Source organism: Neofelis nebulosa, chromosome 3 (genome assembly GCF_028018385.1).
Source record: "Neofelis nebulosa isolate mNeoNeb1 chromosome 3, mNeoNeb1.pri, whole genome shotgun sequence".
In the NCBI taxonomy this organism is placed as follows: Eukaryota; Metazoa; Chordata; class Mammalia; order Carnivora; family Felidae; genus Neofelis; species Neofelis nebulosa.
The window spans coordinates 171,518,911-171,541,702 of record NC_080784.1 but is presented as its reverse complement, the minus strand read 5'-3'; the positions used below and the strand labels follow the sequence as shown (position 1 = coordinate 171,541,702).

Sequence of the window (22,792 nt, the reverse complement as noted above, 5' to 3'; positions counted from 1 at the left end):
TTTGGAATTAAGACCGAACTGGGATTTGAATCCCTGCTCTGCCAACCACTGGATATGTATCCCTCAGCAAGTAACTTTCCTAAGAATTTCTAAATCAGCAAGGTAAGGCCAATTAACACAGACTGAATAGGATCTTTCTGAGAAATGATCTCAAAACTTTTTTTTTTTTTTTTTTTTAGTATATTAGGAAAAAATGTTGAGTGCTTACCTAGGACATTGTTCTATTTTTGTATAACAAACTCTGTTAATATCAATAAATTCTGTACTTTGCAGAGTAAAGAGAAATTATAAAAAAGTTGAGATCAAATATAACTAGTAACAGAAGTTGTAACATTCTCTCACCCCAACGGATCATTTCGTGTACTCCACTTTTATAGGCCCTTTAACTAAGTAATTAGGGTAAAGAGCAGAGGACCTGGAACTTAGTAAATGCTCAGAAAGTGTCAGGTCTTAGTGGATGAGCTGACAGGCTGCAAATATTCTTAAGCAAACAGTAAAACAGGAAACTACTGGAATTTTAAACCATGAAATCACCAGTACATCATGTAAATTTTCATCTAGTACATTTCATTTTTTAGTACAAATGAAAGGGATATTTGCAGCCTCTAAGAATAGAAGTGGTAGTTTTATCTGAAAAAGCATTACATTCTAATACAGAAGTTACTGTGAACTTGGCAGTCATAAATGCTCAAGAAAAGTCCTGTTTTCCATTAAGTTTTATATTTTTCTAGGAATCCTCTAAACCACTCGTTGCCACGTGTTGCGAAGGGTGCTAAACTGTTGTGTTTAGTCACACTGTGTGTCATGGTTGATCTATTTATCACACCACATCAAAGAAGTCTTCATGAAGTCCCAAAAATGTCAGCCACGTTCGAGGGGGAAGTTAAGGAGATAATGTAAAAAAGGTCACTCCACCTCACGGTCCGACCTTGGGGACTCATCTCAGTGCTCGGGGCACTAAGCCCTGTCTGGAACTTCATTTTTCAGTTTACAAGTGCACTGCCTGTCTCCGCCCACTGAAACCGAAGAGAGGGATTTTTCTCGGTCCTTTTCCCTTGCTGTGCCCCAGATCCCAGAACTCAGCCCGCCATGTGTCCAGGCGTCTGCTGATGAATATTCTCAACCGTGTGCTTGTCACGTTCATAGGTTAAATAATTTAGGAAGTTTTCAAAATGGCTGTGACCACATTTCTACAGAATGCATTCTTTAGAATTATTAGCTCTTTTTTTCCCCCGACATATCCTTAAATTAATCCTTAGTGACAACACATGTGACACGAACATCCTCCATGTGAAGAAAACATGGACTACATACATTAGCAATAGGGGCCAGGCTTTCATTAGGCAAGCACCTACTAAATAAATTTAGCTTCTGAATAAATTATTTAACTGAATCGTTTATTTATTCATCAAATATTTATTCAGTAGTCAACATGGGCCAGACAGGCAGAAACTGGAAACACAGTGATGAATACGAGAAAAACAGTCCTTGCTCTCATGAGGCTTCAATCTAGTGGAGGGTACAGGTTACAGCAATCACAAATGTGTGTAAAACATTGCTCTCTGATTCAAAGGAGAGCTAGATTGTCAAAGTTGCAGTGTTCTGATTACTCTTTTTTTAAAAAAATTTTTTTAGCGTTTATTCAGTTTTGAGAGACAGAGAGAAACACAGCATGAATGGGGGAGGGGCAGAGAGAGAGGGAGACACAGAATCCGAAGCAGGCTCCAGGTTCTGAGTTGTCAGCACAGAGCCCAACGCAGGGCTCAAACCCATGAACCGTGAGATCATGACCTGAGCCGAAGTCGGTCACTTAACCGACTGAGCCACCCAGGCACCCCTACCTTGATTACTCTCAAGCTCTGAAATGATCTTCTCTGAACCATAATCTATTAAACAAAACTGCATCAGCTAAGTTGCTATTTTTTAAAAACATATTTCACAATCTATGCCTCATAACAGGAAGAAAAAAGAAAACACCAATTTGATCACCAGGGAAATACGGCTTCAATCACTGCCCACTATTATATCTCACTCTGTTTTCGGTTACTGCTCAAGAGAAATAATTTGCTTTCATAAACACTAGATGCGATCAGTAGGTAATCTGTGTAATGCTAAAGATATAATTGCATTTCTCTATTGAAGCAAATAAATATAAAACATTTTCAGAAATCTATATTTACCACGAAGGGACACCTTCCTATTTCAGCTAATGTTTTAATTAGAAAATCTTCCCTGATAAGATCAGAGCCCTCTGTACTATAAATTTTCAAGGGAACCCAGCAGCAGAGTATGAAGATGAGGCAAAAAAAAAAAAAATTGTTTTAGAAGGACGTTAGAATAAATGTAAAGTGACAGATCAAAGAACAAGGTGAGAAATTTCAGGGAAACCACTGCTAATGAAGCATAAAGCTCTGTAATTATTCTGTTACTTATCTGTAATTTCTCCTGACCAAATACATACAAATGAATTCTAAATGTTATTCTAAAAATCAGATTTTTAAAAATGCAGACCAGCGTAGTATAGGTGGTTTCATAATCTAAAATTACAAGTCCAAATACATGAATTGTTTTTCAAAAGAGCAAGGTTAAAGTACATAAAGCAAGTCAGGTATACTGTCTGAAGAAGGGGGAAACGAGGTTCTCAGAAGTGGTGGTAAAGACATGCAGAGTTGTTACCGTCCATAAAATCCAAATTGGTGCTACAATTCCCCTTCCTAAACCAGGTCAGGACACCTCAAGTATCTAATATGATTCTAATAATCCCTTTTGCATTTTAACCATATGACCCTTCTTGTTCCTGTACGATTTTGTCTTCCTAGGAATCAATGCTGCGTCTTGGCCTCCATTGGTAACAGAAAAAAGATGTTTCAGGAACATCTTGAAACAACCCATAGCATTAGAATTTCTTTTTTTTTTTTTTTAATCCTGAAAAGTTTACCATCTGAATACAAGGGTTGGAGTCCAAACCATGAGCAGAGATGATGCTGATATTTACAGATGGATGTAAAAGTCCTAAAACTTCTCCTCTAACGATAGTCAGTAGGGATAATGGTATCCAGAGGACTTTTTCAAATCTCTTATACATTCTTCTTTCCTATAGTGCCCTGGAGGATGAAGGGAGTGCTTTCTAGTGCTCAGATTGCTGGGAAAGAAAAGTAACAAAGCACTGTGCCAAGGGACCAAAGTCATTATCTTCTTGGATGTTTTTGGTCTATTTGGATATTTTTTCAGCTTATGCTAGGAGTTACTGCACCCAAAGGAATAAGGTTTTAACTAAATTTCAAAAACTGAGTTACTTCTTTGAACAAACACTGGAGGGATAAGATAGTGAGTAGGGTTTAAAAGTACAACCTTATTTATAAAATTTTCACTTATTTTGTAACATATTAAAAACATTCTCATTTTCAGGAAAAGCTTTACGAATCTTTCAAATTTTGAATGTCTTTAATGTAATACTACCATTAACATGTCAATGGCATTTTGCATCATTAATTCAAATATGTTCAGAAACCTCTTGTGCAGGGACCACAGTGACGATATGGTTTTTCATTGAAAAGTGAAAAGCATTGAGGGGTACCTGGGTGGCTCAGTTGGTTAAGCATTCGACTCTTGATTTCAGCTCAGTCATGATCCCAGGGTCATGGAATTGAGCCCTGACTCTGGCTCCACACTGGGCATGGAACCTGCTTAAGATTCTCTCTCCTTCTCCCTCTGCCCCTCTCCCCCGCTCATGTGCATGTCCTCTTTCTTCCTAACAAAACTGAAAAGCATTGAAAATCTATAGTATTTTGAGAAGAACATTTTCTAAAAATTTCACACACAGATGGAATATTATATGGTTTCAAAAGGTGCTCAGTGAAGCCCAGACTCATGAAAAGCTTCTCACTGACCATGATGAGGGCAAGGTGCTGAGGCTGAGGGGAGAGCCAATTTGGGGTTCCTCTCCACCCCTCCACCCTTAATCAGAGCAACTCTGCTTGTATCTCTTATACATATTATGATTCAGGCAATACTTTGTTTGCTAAATGGGTTTTGCTGTTAGAAGAAAGATTTAAAATTCACTATCTACATGCTAAGTCTAATATTATGGTCCACCCAAAAAAACAGAATGCAATCACAAAAAAAGAGACTACATAATCCACACGTCTCATTTAAAGTGGCCAAAGAGTTGAAAAAAAAAAAAAAAGAAAAAGAAAAGGGGGGCGCCTGGGTGGCGCAGTCGGTTAAGCGTCCGACTTCAGCCAGGTCACGATCTCGCGGTCCGTGAGTTCGAGCCCCGCGTCAGGCTCTGAGCTGATGGCTCAGAGCCTGGAGCCTGTTTCCGATTCTGTGTCTCCCTCTCTCTCTGCCCCTCCCCCGTTCATGCTCTGTCTCTCTCTGTCCCAAAAATAAATAAAAAAACGTTGAAAAAAAAAAAAAATAAAGTGGCCAAAGAATGCTAGGGTGCCTCAGTCGGTTGAGCATCTGACTCTTGATGTGGGCTCAGATCATGATTCCAGGGTCATGGGATCAAGCCCCTTTGGGCTCTGTGCTGAACATGGAGCCTGCTTAGAATTCTCTGTCTTCATCTATCTCTCTGCCCCTTTCCCCTGCTCATGCAGTCTCTAAAAATAAAAACAGATACAAAAATAAAAATTAAAATAACTAACTAACTAACTAACTAACTAACTAACTAACTAATTAACTAACTAACTAAATAAAGTAGCCAAAGAAGAAGCCAAAAACGGTTGACCCTTAACATTATGACAGCTAAATGTAAAGCCAGGGCAATGCACCCGCAGGACCCGTGCTCTGCCATGTTGAAACCTGCCTCAGTAGGGTGGTTTTAATGACAATCACCCACAATTCCTACTGAACACTCACTCCAGTGATTTTAACCCAGAATGCAAGCTCAGACCAAGGAAGCAGTGATATCGCCCTGACTCTAGATACATTAAAAATCCTAGAGTCTTCAAATGATCAGGGATGGGAAAAGTATTTTCAGAAAAATAACTCTTCGTTACAGAGACTCTTCAGTATTATTGTGCCTGTTCTTTTTCCCTAAAAAAATCTCTGACCTCTTTTAACTGGTAAAATAATCTTTTGGGGTTCATTTTATTTTTTATTATTTAAAAAAAAATTTAAATGTTTATTTTTGAGAGAGGCAGAGACAGAGCACAAGCAAGGGAGGGGCAGAGAGAGGGAGGGAGACACAGAATCCAAAGCAGTTTCTAGGCTCTGAGCTGCCAGCACACAGCCTGACACAGGGCTCGAATCCATGATCCAGGAGATCATGACCCGAACCTAAATCGGGTGCTTAATTGACTGAGCTGCCCAGGAGCCCCTGGAGTTCATTTTAAAAGTTATGTCTCTGGAACTACCATTGGACCAAGCTTGTGTGTCACCATTTTGGGTTCCTTCCGAATTCCCCACTTAAGGAATTTGTTCAGACCATGATGCTCAGGTCCTCCACCGAGGGAGTGTTCCTTATTTGCCTGTGCTTCCCCAATACCTAACACCTATTAGCAGTCTAATTAAAATTAATGAAATAAATACCTGAGTGGAATTATGGTTTTAGGGATAGGGATGGACACAGAAATCCAGCCCTTATTTGGAAACTGGCTGAGCAAGGGAACCAATCCTTTCACCTTTCTGGTTCTTAGATTTTTCAATAAAACTTAGAGACCATGGCTTATCAGAAAGTAAAAAGAAATTAGCTATCAATCTCCTTTTCATTCATTTTAGGAAAGAGGCAGTCAGAGGGAGGCATCTGTATGTGTAAGCTAAAAATATACATAAACATGTAATGCATTTCCCAGACAAGTTAATTTTTTCCGTGTGACTCACGATCACCATCTGCTGGAGAAAGGTTGAACTTCTATTTCATTTAAAAGATGGAAGTCCCAAGGCTTTTAATACCAGATATTACACTTACTACACACACACACACACACACACACACACACACACACACACACACCATGCAAGCACGCACGCACCCAACTGCAACAACTGTTAAACCTATAAAACCTAATCTATAAACTCTAGGGAGTTCAGAGTAAAACTGTTATTAGGCACGTTAAACATTCAACTCCAGAATTTTCTACAGTATGCTTTATGCAGAAACAACATTTAATGGTTAGAATCCATTTTCAAATATTTTATTGTAACTTCTTATATATTAATTCTATCACATTATCATGGAGGTAAAGGCTATATTATATTCAGGCTGTGTACAAAAGGAGGCAGGAGAAAAGTTATTTCCAAACGTATTTCCACATATACATATATATGTATATATACATATATGTACACACACATATACATATATACACACACACACGTAGTGTATGTAACTTGTGTGCACGTGTGTGTGGAGGAGGGCATGCTTATCTTCAACGATGCGGAAGCAATAGTGTACATTGGCAAGAAGACAGCTAAACTAGCCTAACTCCAATCCAAAATTATATAAAAAAAAGAAGGTCTACACAAAGTAATTCCAGAGACTTTTCGGCAAAAGTTTTAACCATAATTAATATCTGTTGATGCTTCGACCCGAGGAGATTCAACAGTGAATGGTGTGTCAAAATGTTCTGATCTTTATTTATTGGCTCCTGAAAAGACTGAAATTTTCTGGAAACCAAATTTTCTGTATGAGCAAAATGGTCTTTCACATACCTTTTCAATTAACTCATAACTCTCTTCGAGTTTGAGCAGTCTGTTCTGCACGGATGTGGATGCACGCTGATAGACGGCTCGCCACTCCTGAAAGTCGCTCTCTGAGATCTCAGCCACGGCAAAACATAAAGTTCGTAATCCTGAAAAAAGGTAGCATACATCCCCCCAACACCAAATAAGATTTTATTCAGAAGACCCTTCCATTTTTATATAAATAAGTCTTATTTTGAAAAGACTGGCTCAATTCAAATAATATGTTGAAGTCTGATTCAGTTGTGACACCACTTTAGTGTAAAATGGGTATTTGTGCTCCCCTCACCTTGAACCGGCACCCTGCTTCTGATCCCTAGCTCTTTCGATACATCCTTTGTGCCTTTCCCAAAGTGACTTTTCCAACATCCAAATCTTATCAGATTATTCCTTTTTTGAGATCTTTCAATTATTCCCCGGGATAAAGTCCAAACCCCCAAATCTGGCTCACTTACTCTGTACCAATTGTCTTCAACCTCCTTCTCTGCCATTTACCTCCTATACACCAGGGTCTCTGCACATGCTGGTCACTTTTCCCCCCTTTCACCCCCTCCAACTCCCTCAACTGTCTGCCTTGCATCTGCCTTAAGACTCAGTTCGTAACGTCATCTCTCGGAAGCATTCTCCTCTCACTCAGGCCCCACAGGCAGAAATCCCCAAACACACCTATGGTGTGAATGACAATGTTTCATACTGTTTTTCTTGTGGATTTCCTGTATTAGTGTCCAGATCCTGGAGGGAAGGGGCCCTGAGTTCTTCATATCTCTAACTCTAGTACTGGGCACAATGGCTGGCTTATAGATGCTTATGAGGAAAAAGAGGGACCCCAATGGGGTCTCCTAGGAAAGCCATGTGCCTCATACATGGATATATGCTTGTATTTATTATTGTTCTTTATCACCATAAAAGTGTAGTATAAAGAGTCTAAAAGACCTGAGGGATAGTGACAAAACAAAAGTACTCATCAGAAACACCCTAGGAAAACAATCAAATCTGATGTTTGAGATGACCTACTCCTCGTGATCAGTGTCTATCAATTTCATAACTCACTTGGAAACCACCTTCAGCCAAACAAAAAACAAAAAACAAAAAACGGTGGATTGGAACAAGGAAGAAGCAAAAGCATTTGTCAGCCAGGACAAATGCAGTTAATTGGGTTCCTGAGAAGACAACACCCTCACTCAAAGTCATTAACTCATAGAATAACGAGGTGCTAGTGACCTCAAGCCAAATAAAATAAGACCAGGGAACATGTCAGAAATAAGAAGCAGAGAACATAAAGTGCCCAGAGGACTCTATCTTCCAAGAAAGGAGTAGGGTTGTCCATTGCCAGCTCACGGAGAGTAGAAGCTAAATCTTTGGGGCCATATTAGGACATGTTTTTCTCTTCTGGAAATTTGGCTGAAGACTTATTCTGGGGTAGCCATGGAGTAAAAGCGATGTTCAGCCCAGGGCCAGAAAGAATAGGGTGGAGGTGAAGACCAAGAAAACTTAAATTTGTCTAGGAGCTGGACTATCCTCGTATCATAACCAGAGAAGAGAGAGATGCTCCCTCAACCCTCCTCCAGAAAAAGAACCTGGGCAGGATGCTGGCTAGGTTGTACCCGCTGAGCCCAGCTGAGGATGCGCCTTGAGGAATCCGAACTCTATGAACAGGAGTGTTTCCATGCTCTTGCATTTTTGGATAGCTGGGAGAAGGTTCTTTATGCCCTTGCTTTTCAAAACCTTGTGCTTTTTAAAACATTCCTATCTTTTTGCAGCTTTTGGATTAAGAGGAAAAAGGATTTGATCAGAGGTCAGGCTTGCTGCATTTGGTGACCGTTGTAGCTGAAGCAGACAAGAGTGAAACCTTAGATGGGAGATTTAGATACAGCTCTGACTACTTCTGTTAAGTTCAGAGATAAGGCTCTACAAATTCTTGTAGTAACAGACCCTACTGTTTAAGGACTCTTGAGTCCTCCCATCTAATCTAGATCATTCCCCTAGACTATGCACTGCTCTGCCATACAGATCATATGTTTCAGGAGGACACAGAGACAGGACTTAACATGTTTAGATCCCAAGCCTCACACAGAGCCTGCCATGTGCTAGGGGCCTAAGAAGTCTTGAGTTAAAACTATACTGAATAACTATTCTTATAGCCATATAGGCTTATTTTTCTCCTCTTTCTTATTCAGACTAGCATAGCCAGTTGTTTTGTTTGTTTGTTTGTTTCTCTTCCTTCTACACTGCTAGAGATACAACATATTTATAATGTGAATAGTACCCATTGTAAAAAGTGAACAGATTTATAGGCCCTATACCCCAAAACTTGGGGGCTAAGTCTCTCAAAATTTTAATACAGAAAAGCAAAGCAAAAATAATAGGAACAGCATATAGTATAATCTAAATTATCAACATTGATTGTTCTCTTACTTTAGGAATTTCTAAGTCAAGAAACAACAATCTTGGAAGACACCAGAAGTATTTGATTTCTTTTTATTTTAATCATGCTGTATTGCTGTATTATACTCACCTTCTGTAGCAAACTGCTCTAAATGTTTTAGGGTAATTTCTTTGTATTTTGAAGTCTCTGCCAGTCGATCATAAATTACAGTGTCCTTGAAAACAAACAGAAGGTAGAATGCAATTAAACTAAGCATCTTGAGCTTAATGAACATTAATGTTGGCACCATTATTAGCAGCAAATCAGTATAAAAACAAGCAATCACTTTGAGCATTAATTTTAAAGCACAAAATATTTTTTGCCTAATAACACTGTTTCCCTAGTGACACTAAGAAATAAGCTTTGAGTCATATATTTTCATCTTTCTCCTTTCTGAATACATCCGTAGTTACTCCAGCGATCAACATTTCATATTCTAGCAGTACCGCACTTATCTTGCAAGATCTTCCCCAACCCTGAAGGTAGGGCAGGACGCTGCAGTGTTCCTGGGTGCCACAGGGAAAAATGGTCCAGTACTCAAAAAGTTTGGGAAGTGCTGGGCTGAACGAGGCTTGCCCTGTAGGAATACTTAGAGCCCTTAAAATGCTAATGTGAACAGATGTCTAAGGGGGCCGTGTGGTATGTTCCCCAGACTCATTCACTATGGAGCCCAGGCTAGGGATTAGGGCATCTCTATGGGGCTGGTGCTCACAGAGAACAAACTTTGAGAAACACAAGGCCAAATCCACTGAGAGGGTTGGTGGGTATGATAAGGAGAATTCTGAACAAATCTAGCATTGCCTGATAGCTGAATATTTCTGATTGTGTCACTTTATCTTCTGAAAGCTCAATTAACTTAGTCTGTAAAATGCAATTACTGGATTATCTTTAAAGTGCCTTTCGGCGTGAATGTTGTGCACCACTTACAGTTCTCTGATTTTTGCCCCTTTATAAATTGCTTATTGTTCCTTTAGTTATTCCTCAGCTTGGATTTAATGTTTTAAGAATTTTAATGTTTGGCCTTCATGGTTTTATTAGACTAGGAAAAAATAAATCATTTACCTGCAATTACTTTCTCAGTGGTATTACCCATTTTGGGGTCTCCAGTCTCAGGGCTCAGATTTGGAAGGAGGCTAATGGAGTATGATTTAGAACCCTTGAGAGAAACAAGAACTTAGTGACCTCAGGACAGATGGAATATTCCAGGCCCCAATTATGAATTTCTTTTCATTCTTTAGTGGTGGAATAGGAAGGGGGGGGGGCAAAGCAAAAGGAAATGGTAATTTCCCCTCATGGTTCCTTTCTAGGAATGAAAGGTATAACTTGTGAAATCTATTTTTTTCCAGAGGCTAATGACTTTTTCAAAGAAATTAAATAGGCTGCTTTGAAACTAAGAAAATCTTTTAAAAAATTAAAGTCACGAAAACCAAAGTGATAAGGAAGATTAAATTCTGCAACATAGCCAAATTTTCTAGCGGAAGACACTGATGTCCAAAATAGAATTTTCTATTTTCCTTATAGTATCAAGGAACGCAAGAGACAGAATATACATGAATTATATGGTATGTTTTTAAACGATAGTCACAACTGGCCATGCTTACCTGTCAGAAATACATGAAGATCAACTTTTTACCCAGAGTAATGCTCATTAATTCAGAGAGCTACATCAAATATACGGTACGTGGTTAGGACCAAAAAAGGTTTCTTCACAGGAACGAAAGCGTGTGCACCCTTAGGATTGGATTAGAACCTACTGAGTCTACATTTACAGAAGATCCTAACTGGATTTACTTATCTGGCGTCCTAGCCCTCAGCAAGGTAAGATCAGAAAACAGTGCATGAGGGGATGTTCCTGGAGTGCACGGCACAGATTCCAGGTGTTTATGTGAAGAGTCTACAGCTTCAAGATGAATAATAACTCATCTTAGGTTGATTTTCACTTGAAAAGTTGTTTTCCTGTTCATCTTTTATTTTTTTAATTGTTAGTATTTTTAAAATGTATTTTAACGTTTATTGATTATTGAGAGAAAGAGAGAGACAGAGCATGAGCATGGAAGGGGCCAAGAGATGGGGAGACACAGAATCTGAAGCAGGCTCCAGGCTCTGAACTGTCAGCACAGAGCCCCACACAGGGCTTGAACTCACAAACCGAGAGATCATGACCTGAGTCAAAGTCAGACGCTTCACCGACTGAGCCACCCAGGCGCCCCTATAGGCACCCCCTATTGGAATAGCGTTTTTATTTTCTTGAATAAATTAAGATTTTATTTGTGTCGATATAACTTTTTAAAAATAGGCTACTATTGCAGAAATAAACTGTATATTGTATACTTTTCCTTTTTTTTTTTTCATTTAAAATTAAAAAAGCAAGGCAACTTCATTGCAGAAAACCTGGAAAAGAATAAAAAAATAAACCATCCATATCCACACACACAGAGAACCACCATCTCTCTGTGCTATATTCTAGATGAACTCTTCAGTGCTGTCTTCCAATTCACTAACTCTGCCTCTGCCCCTTCCACTCTGTTTAGAGTTTATTCCATTTACTGATGTTTTCTCTTGATCTTTTATGACTTCCAATTTAGCTTACATGTACCCCCACCCCTCAACCCCAACTTCTTTTTGATTAAAAATAGTTGTTGTTTTTTTTTAAATCATGTTGAGCTCTAAGCATCCTTGGTCAGACCTGTCTGTACAAATGATTTCACCTGGAGTGAATTCGTGTCCAGTGGTTTACATGCTTGTTCTCTCTTTGGCATTAGACTTTCCTCATGTGTCCCTAAGTTTTGCTCTCACTCTCTCCCTGTTTGTGTGTACCCCAATCTGATGGCTTTATATACCCCCCCCCCCAGCAGAGTTGGTATGAGCTTTTCTTAGTCTCTTCTCATAATTAGGAACCTCATCACTGTCTCAGGCATCAAAGAGGCTCCCATCCACATTTTACAGAAAGCACTATTTGCCCCCATTGTCTCACAGAAACCAAACTCCAACCACTGCTCCCCAATCCTGATTAAATCTCTCTTTTTAGATCCTCTACTCTTCACTTTTAGCCTCTTCTTTTCATGTAATATCTCCTTACAAGATCTCATCAATCCTCTGCTTTTAGTTTCCAGCTATACTTGTTAACTCTTAAATCTGTATCAGCACCCTAGATTCCTTCCCCTGTATAATCCAAACATCTCTGCCTCATGGCCCAGATGCAGTTCCCAACCCTCTATCATGGGACGTGGTACCACTTCGTCTACCCAGTTAAGCTGAAATTGGATAACAATCCTAGATCATGGTTTCCCTCATCACCCACATGTAATCAGTTACTAAGTCCTAAATCTCTACCCTCTCAATCCTCTCTGCAACTGTCTTGGTTCAGATCCTTATCAACTCTTGGGGCTATAGTCAATAGCATCAACTGGTAACTCTGTATGCATCTCTTTTCTGCCTTAAGCCATCTTCCTAAATGGCATCAGAACAATTCAGAAAAAAATACAAGTTTGTGAGCATGAAAATAATGCATGACCTAATGCATGCTCACCTTTGCCAGCCTTGAATTCTGCTATTCTCTGCCAAACTATGTGCAGTTCTCAAGTGTACCTTGCTGTTTTACATATTTCTGCCTTTTTAGCATTCAGCGGCATTTCACAGCCAACTTGGTTGGGAGTGAGGGGAAACAATGCAATAAGCAAGTTAATGTATACAAACTCTCCATGATTATACAAAAAGGAAATCCAGTGTTTTTATAGTTTATTCAGTGCTTTAACTCCCCAAAGGTTCTAGATGGATGATTACTCAAAACTAAGAATGGAAGGATGTAAGTTGAGTGTAAACTGGACACATATCAATCATTCCCTTATCACTAAATACTACCCTTGGAATGTGGGAGAGCTTTAAAGTATACCTCAATATTGTATACTAGTCTTCTCTTTATATATATTTTCCTGACTGGGCTCAGCTCCTGACAAGTGTTGGGTCTTATCTTCCTTTTTCCAAAATCCAGCTGAAAGGCTGGTAGATAAAGTGCACACAATGAATAAATGTTACTTGTTTCAGTCAACAACCGGAGGAATTCTAAACCTAAATTTATGAGACGTCACGAAATGATTCTACCAAAATGCTTTAAAAACACGGCATTCAAAATTGCATTTCAATGCTTTAAAACCAAGGCACTGAAAAACATTTTCAACAAAAATTTAAGTAATAAGCTTTGGCTTCCTAATAAGTTCAGTTTCCAGGTTTCATTCAATAAATCAAGGTTGCAATTATATTTAAAATTGGAAAGTTCTAAGTTGGTAAGTTATCTGACTAGTCCAAGTAGATTAGGTGTCCAGAAAGGATAATTCAGAAGAAAAATGCTAATTTTAAGAACAAAAAGTGGCTCTGGTCCGTAGACCCCGTATTTAGATTTCTATGAGTGTAAACATATTTTAACTAGGAAAATTCACTTCGAATGACAAATTACTATTTTTGTCAATATAACCTGCCAATATACAAAAGCCAACCAATAGTTAGAAATTCTGTTATAATTAGAACAATGCAAAACAAATAGTAATGACCATATGATGAAAATTACAGCAGTCACTGTGATCCAATTTTTCCCCATGTTTCTATGGTCTTTAAAAAAACTAGATTCAAACTGGTGTGGATCATTACATTTCTAATACAATTTCAAAGCATTTTCTACTTTGTCTTCTAACGTATTTTATAATATAAACCTCAAATATTATGTATCAAAAATTGAATTATATACATAACCTAGGCCAAATTTTTTCAAAGCACCAAATTTACCCAGAAGGAATTCCGCATTTCACCAGAAGAGGCTGAACACTATTACTATAAAACACCAAGGAAAGTGGATGTCAGCAACTTTATGCTAAACATCTGTGTTACATTTCCATAGCAGAATGCTGAACGTATACATTATAAACCGTCATAAATCAAAACCGTTAAAGACAAAAATAAAAACTTACAGCTCCTTTGCAGTAAAGTCGTAACTTCCCGGATGGAGTGCGAACAATCACCGACATTCTTTTTCTAGCGCTGAAAGAAAGAGGTTTTCCATAATGTGTCATCATACTGAGAATATGCATATATATGTTTGTCATGCCTCACATATTTTAACGCTCACAGTGAAAAAGTAAATGTGACCAAATTATGAGTCCTATGCTTCCACATACACAAACTGTCCCCTGGGTGTATGGCTGGGTATCTTTGAAAGTTACATTACGTCTTTTTAAGGCACCAGGGTACCATCCACTGCCCTAAAGGATTAATTTACAAAATGGATCCCAGGAAGCCTGCAAGAGCAGAAGAGAGTTATGGCTCAATGTTTTAAGATTTAAAAAATATTAAAGTCAGTGTCTTTTAAGGGGAATTGTATGTTACAGCTTTAAATACAAACAGAAATAATAATCTATGTTAAATATATACCCAAACCACACAGAAAGGCGAACACTGGCACTTAAAAACTGACTTATGCATTCACAACGATTGTTTTTCAATGATTACTAGCAAACCACTGGCATCATGTAAAAAGCCCAATTTATATGACAAAGCTAAGCTAATGAGCACAAGCATTTTAACACTGCGTTGGCGATATAAAAATGGTAGTCAAACACACAGCATCTTGCACTGCATTTGCAAAGAGATAGCAAATGACACTGAATAGAAGTGGCACAGACTGCATAAGATATGCCTCATTTAGAAACAGGCGCATATAAGCATTCTCTCCAGAAATGAGGGAGAAGAAGGACTTCTCAAGGGTCTGTATCTATTTGTTTACCTTACAATATTCTGCTACGAACTGAGGTGAGTCCAATATAAGGAGCAGTTAGATATGGTATCTTAGCATACCACACAGTCAGGAGTTTCTTTCTGAGGTATCTAGAAATATTGAGTCTTCTGTTCCTCCATCTAGAATCCCCACTGTATTAGCACCTCCGATCACTGTCCCTGTGCTTTGGGAATACATTCAATTGGGCCCTCTCCGTAATGACACTGAGTAGTCTATATTCTGTCTCAGCCTTTCTTGGTGCCTCCTTAATCCAACTTTAATGAGATGGTCCCAAACTCATCAACTTTTCTGCTCCTTTTTTCTCCTGGCAAAACTCACAAATCTTGGGGAAATGGGAATGCTTTCTGTGGCACCACAGTAGATGGACATAGTTGGAGAAAAGTCACCCTGCCACCGAGTTTAGGAAATCCAAGATATCCATGTCACCTGGGTGCTCACTAATGTTCAGCAACATGTCACCTTTTTCTAATAAACTTGCTCTCTATCTGCAGGATTTGGAACACCTTCTCCCTTCCCCAAGTCTCTAATGAACCCTTGTACTCTGGATCCTTTGAATGTTTGCAATTCACCTTGATGAAAGCTACAGACAAAAAAATCTCTGTTCTTTTTGCCATTAACACCTACACATTTATCTGCTGGGCACCATCCTCTCTGCCTCTTTTCCTGACAATGGAGGAAGTATTTCTTTTCTTATCAGAGGACTTCCTTTCACATGTGAACCTCCTCTCTCACTCTTCTTCCTCAGTAACCTCACTCCTCAAGCTATGCTGCCCTCCCAAGTCTGCGTCTTCCACTTCTAGACTGGGTCCTCCTCATCAGTTGCGCATGTTTGAGTCTCTCTCCTACAAAACTCAGCCCAAAGAATGTGCCCCAAGAGAGCCACATCCCCATTCACAACTCAACCCCAAACAACTGCTACACTCATGGTCTCCACCTATATCCCCTGAACGCCCCTCCCCCCCATCACTGCCACCTGACTTCTCTCTTGACCTTCCCACTGAGTGGCTAAATTCAGCATATACTTTCCACCTTCAGCTCACCTAACCTCGCTGCAGTCTCTGACACAGAGGACCACGGTCACCTTGAAATTCACCTCTTCTCCTGGCTCTATGCAGTTATCCTCTCTTTATCCTCTACCTCTCTAACCACAAAGTAGTTTCTTTTGCAGATTCCTCTTCTTCTAATCAACCCTTAGAAGTTGGGGTTAGTCATAGAGCAATCCTCAGCCTTTCTTATTTCTCTCATTCTGTATTTTATATCTAAGAGATCCAACTCATTTCTTTGGCTTTAATTATTTTAGAGAGAAAGAGAGAGAGAGAGAGAGAGAGAGAGAGAGAGAGAGAGAGAGAGAGAGAGAGAGAAAGCCCATTTACAGGCCAACAAGAACCAAATTTATATTTCAATCATAGGCTTCTCTTTTATGTTCCAGGCCCTCATATCCACGGCCTGTCCCACCACCTCCATCTGTATATCTCAGGGGCATCTCAAACGTAATGATTCAAACATCTCATCCCGCACATCTATTCCTATATCTGCCATCTGTATAAACGGCACCTCTACCTACTCAGCTGTTTACACCAGAGGCTCTAACCCCTTCCTCCTTTCTTCTTCCACCTCCAATCCATCCCAAAGGCCCCCTGACATTCTTCCAGAAGGTATCTGGATTCTATCAACTTCACTTTCTTGGCACTACCATCATCCTAGTCTGAACCACTAATGTTTTTCCCAGAGCCTCTTTTAATACCACCATAGCCACTTTTCTCACTTTTATCCTTACGCCTGCCCCATCGCTGCATCCTGATAGACCTTAAACCCCTGACCGTGCTTTATTTTTCTTCGTGATGCTTCCAGGTATGTGTTAATAAACAAACATACCCAAATGCTAATGATACACTATTTATAGTATCTTGTGGATATAATGCAAGTGGACTTAGCAAAAACAGCCACTTTGACATGAAAAAAAGAGGCCAGGAATACATTTTGGATATATTTATATATCCAAATATATATATAAATATATATATTTATATATTATTATTATTATTATATATTATATATATATAATTATATATATATATAATATAAATAAATATATATATAAAAAAGAGGCCAGGGATACATTTTGGATATATTTATATATCCAAATATATATATAAATATATATATTTATATATATATTATTATTATATATTATAATATATATATAATAATATATAATATATAATAATATATATATAATATATATAATATATTATAATATATAATATATATAAATATATATAAATATATATATTTATATATATTTATATATATATTTATATATATATTTATATTTATATATATATATATATATATATATATATATATATAAACACACACACTCTATTATAGTTACTCATCCAACTTCTCATGCATTTTCCCTTGAGCCTTTCAGCACATACAAGTAAAGAGAGCAGTGTTTAAAGAATACATTAGACAGACCCCATTATTTTTTATATTAACCACTGGCATGCGGTCACTCCCAACCAAGATAGCAACCAAAGCTGGCATAGAAAAGGAAATGACTTTTTTTTCCCAGTAAGTTACAAGTGTTTCTATTTATTTATTTTAGTTTTTACTTAAATTCCAGTTAACATACAGTGTATTATTAGTTTCAAATGTAAAATTTAGTGACTCAGCACTTCCATTCAATACTCAGTGCTCATGACAAATGCATCCCTTAATCTCCACCACTTATTTCACCCATCCCCCACCACCCCTCCCCTCTGTAACTGTAATCAGTTTGTTCTTCTAAGAGTCTGTTTCTTGGTTTTCATCTCTTTTTTCCTCTATGATCGTTTGCTTTGTTTCTTATACTGCACATGAGTGAAATCATATGGTATTTGTCTTTCTCTAACTTATTTCACTTAGCAAAATACTCTCTCGCTCCATCCACCTTGTTACAAATAGCAAGATTTTGTTCTTTTTTATGGTTGAGTAATATTCCATTGTGTATATATATCACATCTTTACCCATTCATCAGTCAGTGTACATTGGGTTCTTTCCATAATTTGGCTATTGTTGATAATGCTGCTATAAACATCAGGGTGCATGTATCCCTTTGAGTTGGTATTTCTGTATCCTTTGGGTAAATATCTAGTAGTGCAATTGCTGGATCGTAGGGTAGTTCTATTTTTAACTTTTTGAGGAACCTCCATAATGTAGGAAATGCCTTTTCTAGTCAGTGAGTATAAGCTTGCCTTATGTAGGAGAAAGTTCAAGGATTTAGGTAAACTCTTATTTCCTTGAAGAGCAGTGTTATCTCCTGGCCGTGGCCTAGCCTTAAGTGCCCTGTTAATGGTGATGCAATCTTTAAAAACCATCCTGTTAACTGACGCCTATTTGCCCTAAGAATGTAGGTTAGGAAACTCCATAGTCATGAAGAAATAAAAAAGCCAAAATCACGGAGATATCACTGATTATCATTAGAAGGCATCTATTATTTGACCTTAAGAAATAAAGTAGGATAATCTCTTTGATTGCTGCTTTTCCCTACTAGATGGTAACTGGTTTTATACCTAATGGAGGGATGGATATGGTTTCTGAAATCTCAAAGATAATTAGATACAATGAACACAGAATTAGACTGCTGGGTTCTTGACTCTGAGTCATCTTCACTACACATAAATCCTAGTGCATCTAAGTATAATGTTTCCAGATCACCAGCCATGGGACTCTTGGTCCTATACTCCACAGTTGTGATGCAGACCAGCTATGTTCAAAAATATTTTTACACTGCCTTCAGGAATCATGTCCTGCAGTACTCTGAAGATGGGTGTTTATGACTTATTGGCAGCTATGACAATTATAAACTACACTGATGATTTTAGTATTTTGTCTAAATAAATTTAGCTAAATAAGTAAAGCACACTCCTAGTTATTTAAAAGAGAAAAACAAAAATGTATAGAATTTCATCTCACAGATATAAATCACAGAGCAGCTGTTTTACCTGGTGAATTCCAGAACATTGAGCAATTCGTATCTTTCTTCTTGCCCCAACTAGAAGAAAAGGAATATGTGATTACATCAGGTTGGAAGTATCTTTGGCTTTTTGGAAATAAACCCTATGCATGAAGTTTTAATGTAAAAAATAGCACAAACAAAGCATCCCTTCTGAATATATCCTCTTTAATTGAATTTATTAACTTTCAGGTTAAGATGGAAGACTGAACATATGCATTTAATTTCTATCCCAAAGTCTCACTAAAACTAGAGTAAACACTTAAAAAAAGGAAAAAAAACCCCAAAACAAACCTTACAATGGCAGGAAAGTCAGAAAGAGGACAACAGCACCAGAAATTTGCAAGCTAGAACACAGATCAATGAATGGTATCTTAGCAGATACAAGAAGGCTGAATGCTATAGTGGTCATGGGAAAGGCTGACAATCCACTTGATTTATACCACATAATCCTTAAATGGTTTAAGGATGTGAGAAAGCAGAGAGCTCTAGAATTCTGAGACAAAAGAGGGGCCTAAAATAGGAAGAACTGGGTAGGAGCCACTTGAAAAGCAGCTCTCAGCACTGGCCCATCCTTTTGTCTAGAAGCTGACTGGCACAGCTGAAGATACATTGTGCACTGCGATCATATTCATATCAAATGCTGGGTCCCAATACTCATAACTACTCAGCCAGACCTTCCCAGGCAGAATTGCAACATTACTCTCTGGGGAATTCAATAAGCCCGAGAGAAGCCTTACGGGTACAGACACTATGACTTCCCAAACAAATCCCCCCAGACCAACCTAGAGTAAACCTCAGTGTTGACAAATACCCCTGTAGGCTCAGAACCGTCACATCAGCTTTCAAATTCCTCATTCTGAACCATAAGATTAACAGACATCTAAGGACACTAACATGGAACAGAGATATCAAAAACAAACAGATAAAAGCAATTTCGAGGAAAAAGAATTCAAAAACAAAATTTCAAGTTGACCTGCAGAGTTTCAGGGTTGGGTTTCCTGATGGGCACAAGAGGCTCCTGAGCAGCCTGAATGTCTCTTCACTTAGTTTCAAAACCAGACTGAAGTGCTTTGTCACATGATTCATATGTGGCATTTTCTGTTCTATTACTGGAACTGGATAACTGTGCCTTTCTGGTGGCATAAAACTTTTTTTGCAGTGTTATATACCCTTGGAAATCCTGCTGCATTAGCCAGTACATGCTTTTTTTTTTTTTTTTTTTTTTTTTAAATTTTTTTTTTTTTTTTTAATGTTTATTTATTTTTGAGACAGAGAGAGACAGAGCATGAACGGGGGAGGGTCAGAGAGAGGGAGACACAGAATCTGAAACAGGCTCCGGGCTCTGAGCTGTCAGCACAGAGCCCGACGCGGGACTCGAACTCACAGACCATGAGATCATGACCTGAGCCGAAGTCGGCCGCTTAACCGACTGAGCCACCCAGGCGCCCCAGCCAGTACATGCTTTTTAATGGGACCCATGAAGAAAATGTCTAAAACAATGAGACTGTTTGTAATAATTCTTATGTTTTTAGGATTCATATTTATACCCTGGCTACTGCTCTTTGGTAGTATAGGAGGAAACTGGCCTTAGTATTCTGCATATTGCAATGTGTGTCAAAGACCTGGTAGAGTCTGCCATACATTCCATATGAAGGGATACGGTAATTAAATGCCGTTCTTTTCTCCTAAGTAGAAAATGAGAAAACTTAGGAAAAGAACATTTAGAAGTTGATTAGCTTTTGGTGAAGTACATTTTCTCCCAAAACTATAATCACTACAAAGCAACTGCAGTGACAGTTTGAGACCATTTTATATTCTGGAAAAATCTGTAGTTTAACTAAATGCTTATAAATGTTTTGTAATTAAATGCTTTGTTAAATGCTTGTAAAATTTTTTTAGATGAAAATTTCAAAAAACTGTCATTATTCCTCTGAGAGAAGTAATATATGTATTACATTCATGAAAGAAGAACAGGATACTATTAAAAAAGAAATATCGAGAGAACAAAAAAGCTTCTTGAAACCAAAAACATGATAGAAGAAATAAAAAAAATGAGTAGAAGGCTGAGAAGATAAAGTTGATGAACAGTTTCAAAAAGTAGAGAAGGCAAAGACATGAAAAGCAGAAGACAAAAGTTAAAGATTACTTCAAGAATTCTAAAAAGAGAAAGTAGGTTGGGAAGAGGGAAGGAAAATGGAAAAATTTTCCAGAATTTAATTTTCCAAATGTAAAAAAAGGGTCCACCAGTGCTCAGGACAAAGGGTTAAAAATACTCCCGGTAGGGTACACTTTTATGAAATAGCCCAACTCTTGGAAGAGAGAAGGTCCTGGAATCTTCTAGAATGTGGGGGAGTGGGCAGGGGCAAGCCATAAAACCTGTGGAATCATAATGGCTTCTGATTTCTCAGTTAGGTGTACTGGAAACCAGAAATATAGTGGAGCAGTCAAAATTCTAAGGAAAATAATTTCTATCCTGGAATTCTATATTTATTCAGACTATCTAAATAAATAAATTACTCCCTATGTATCTCTTCCAAAAAGTCACTAAAGAATGTATTCCACAAAAGTAAAAGAGTAAACCAAGAGCAAGGAAGACATAGGATTCAGGAAAAAAAGATCTAACACAGACTAGAGGTAAAGAAAGTCCCCAGGAAGGGGTGCCTGGGTGGCTCAGTCAGTTGAACATTCGACTTGGCCCAGGTCTCACGATCGTGGGTTCGAGCCCCGCATCAGGCTCTGCACTGACAGCTCGGAGCCTGGAGCCTGGAGCCTGTTTCAGATTCTGTGTCTCCCTCTCTCTGCCCCTCCCCCACTCATGCTCTGTCTCTCAAAAATAAAATAAAACATTAAAAAAATTTGAAAAAAAAAAAAAAAGAAAGTCAGTCCCCAGGAAGACAACAAACCAATTCCAGGATGACAACTGTGAACAGAATGGTGACCCATCAACTAGTGTATCTGAGATCCTGAGAGTCAGGAGCTGGACTTATGGAGGACTATCACTACTATGTCCTCTGCTTTGAGAATGACTTTTTAACCTGAAGAAACAAACAAGAAATGTATCCCATCAAAACAAGGAAGTTCACGAAGAAGATCTGAGATACAGGAAATAGTTCAAAATGGAAGAAAATCAAAAGAAAATCTACAAAACCCAAGTGTTGTAGAAGCAGGTCTTAGACAACACTGGCACAGACCAAAAAGAATGATGAATTTCTAGAGGGATGGGGAGGTCTCAAGGTAAGAACTGCCAACTGACAGATTACATGGTGTGGCTGTACTGATAAGAGTGTACCAAGAAGGTATGGCAACAATCACTAATAGGTTAAAAAAATAAATAAGGCAATTGAAAAAAAGATAAGGGACTTATCTTTAGGAAATAAAGGAAAAATTATTTTCAGGAAATAATTTATAACAGGAAAAACAAAAAGAGAAAAAAATTCCTGAATACAACAACATTCAACTATGAACACTGGTACAGGCATAATAACAAACATCAAATGATGATTTTTTAATGAGATGCAACTTACATACAATGAAGTATGCCGACTTTATTTTTTTTTTTTATTTTTTTTTTTTTTTAATTTTTTTTTTTTTTTTTTTTTTAACGTTTATTTATTTTTGAGACAGAGAGAGAGAGACAGAGCATGAACGGGGGAGGAGCAGAGAGAGAGGGAGACACAGAATCGGAAGCAGGCTCCAGGCTCTGGGCCATCAGCCCAGAGCCCGACGCGGGGCTCGAACTCACGGACCGCGAGATCGTGACCTGGCTGAAGTCGGACGCTTAACCGACTGCGCCACCCAGGCGCCCCTGAAGTATGCCGACTTTAAATGTATAGGTCAGTGAAAACTGTGTCATTTGACAATGGTACAGTTGTGGAACCACCCCAATCGAGA

General features: G+C 38.3%; 1 protein-coding gene across 7 annotated transcripts in view; it reads right to left on the bottom strand.

Moving 5' to 3' along the window:
* ATP8A1 (ATPase phospholipid transporting 8A1) overlaps positions 1 to 22,792 on the bottom strand; it is a 232,689-nt gene that overhangs the window by 103,644 nt on the left and 106,253 nt on the right. For all 7 annotated transcript variants that reach the window (XM_058722721.1, XM_058722723.1, XM_058722720.1 and 4 more), the window contains 4 exons: positions 18,888 to 18,937; positions 14,074 to 14,143; positions 9,203 to 9,287; positions 6,658 to 6,797 (listed from right to left, as the gene is read on the bottom strand). In XM_058722721.1, the coding sequence (XP_058578704.1) occupies positions 6,658 to 6,797; positions 9,203 to 9,287; positions 14,074 to 14,143; positions 18,888 to 18,937 (345 nt within the window). The remainder of the gene's footprint in view (positions 1 to 6,657; positions 6,798 to 9,202; positions 9,288 to 14,073; positions 14,144 to 18,887; positions 18,938 to 22,792) is intronic.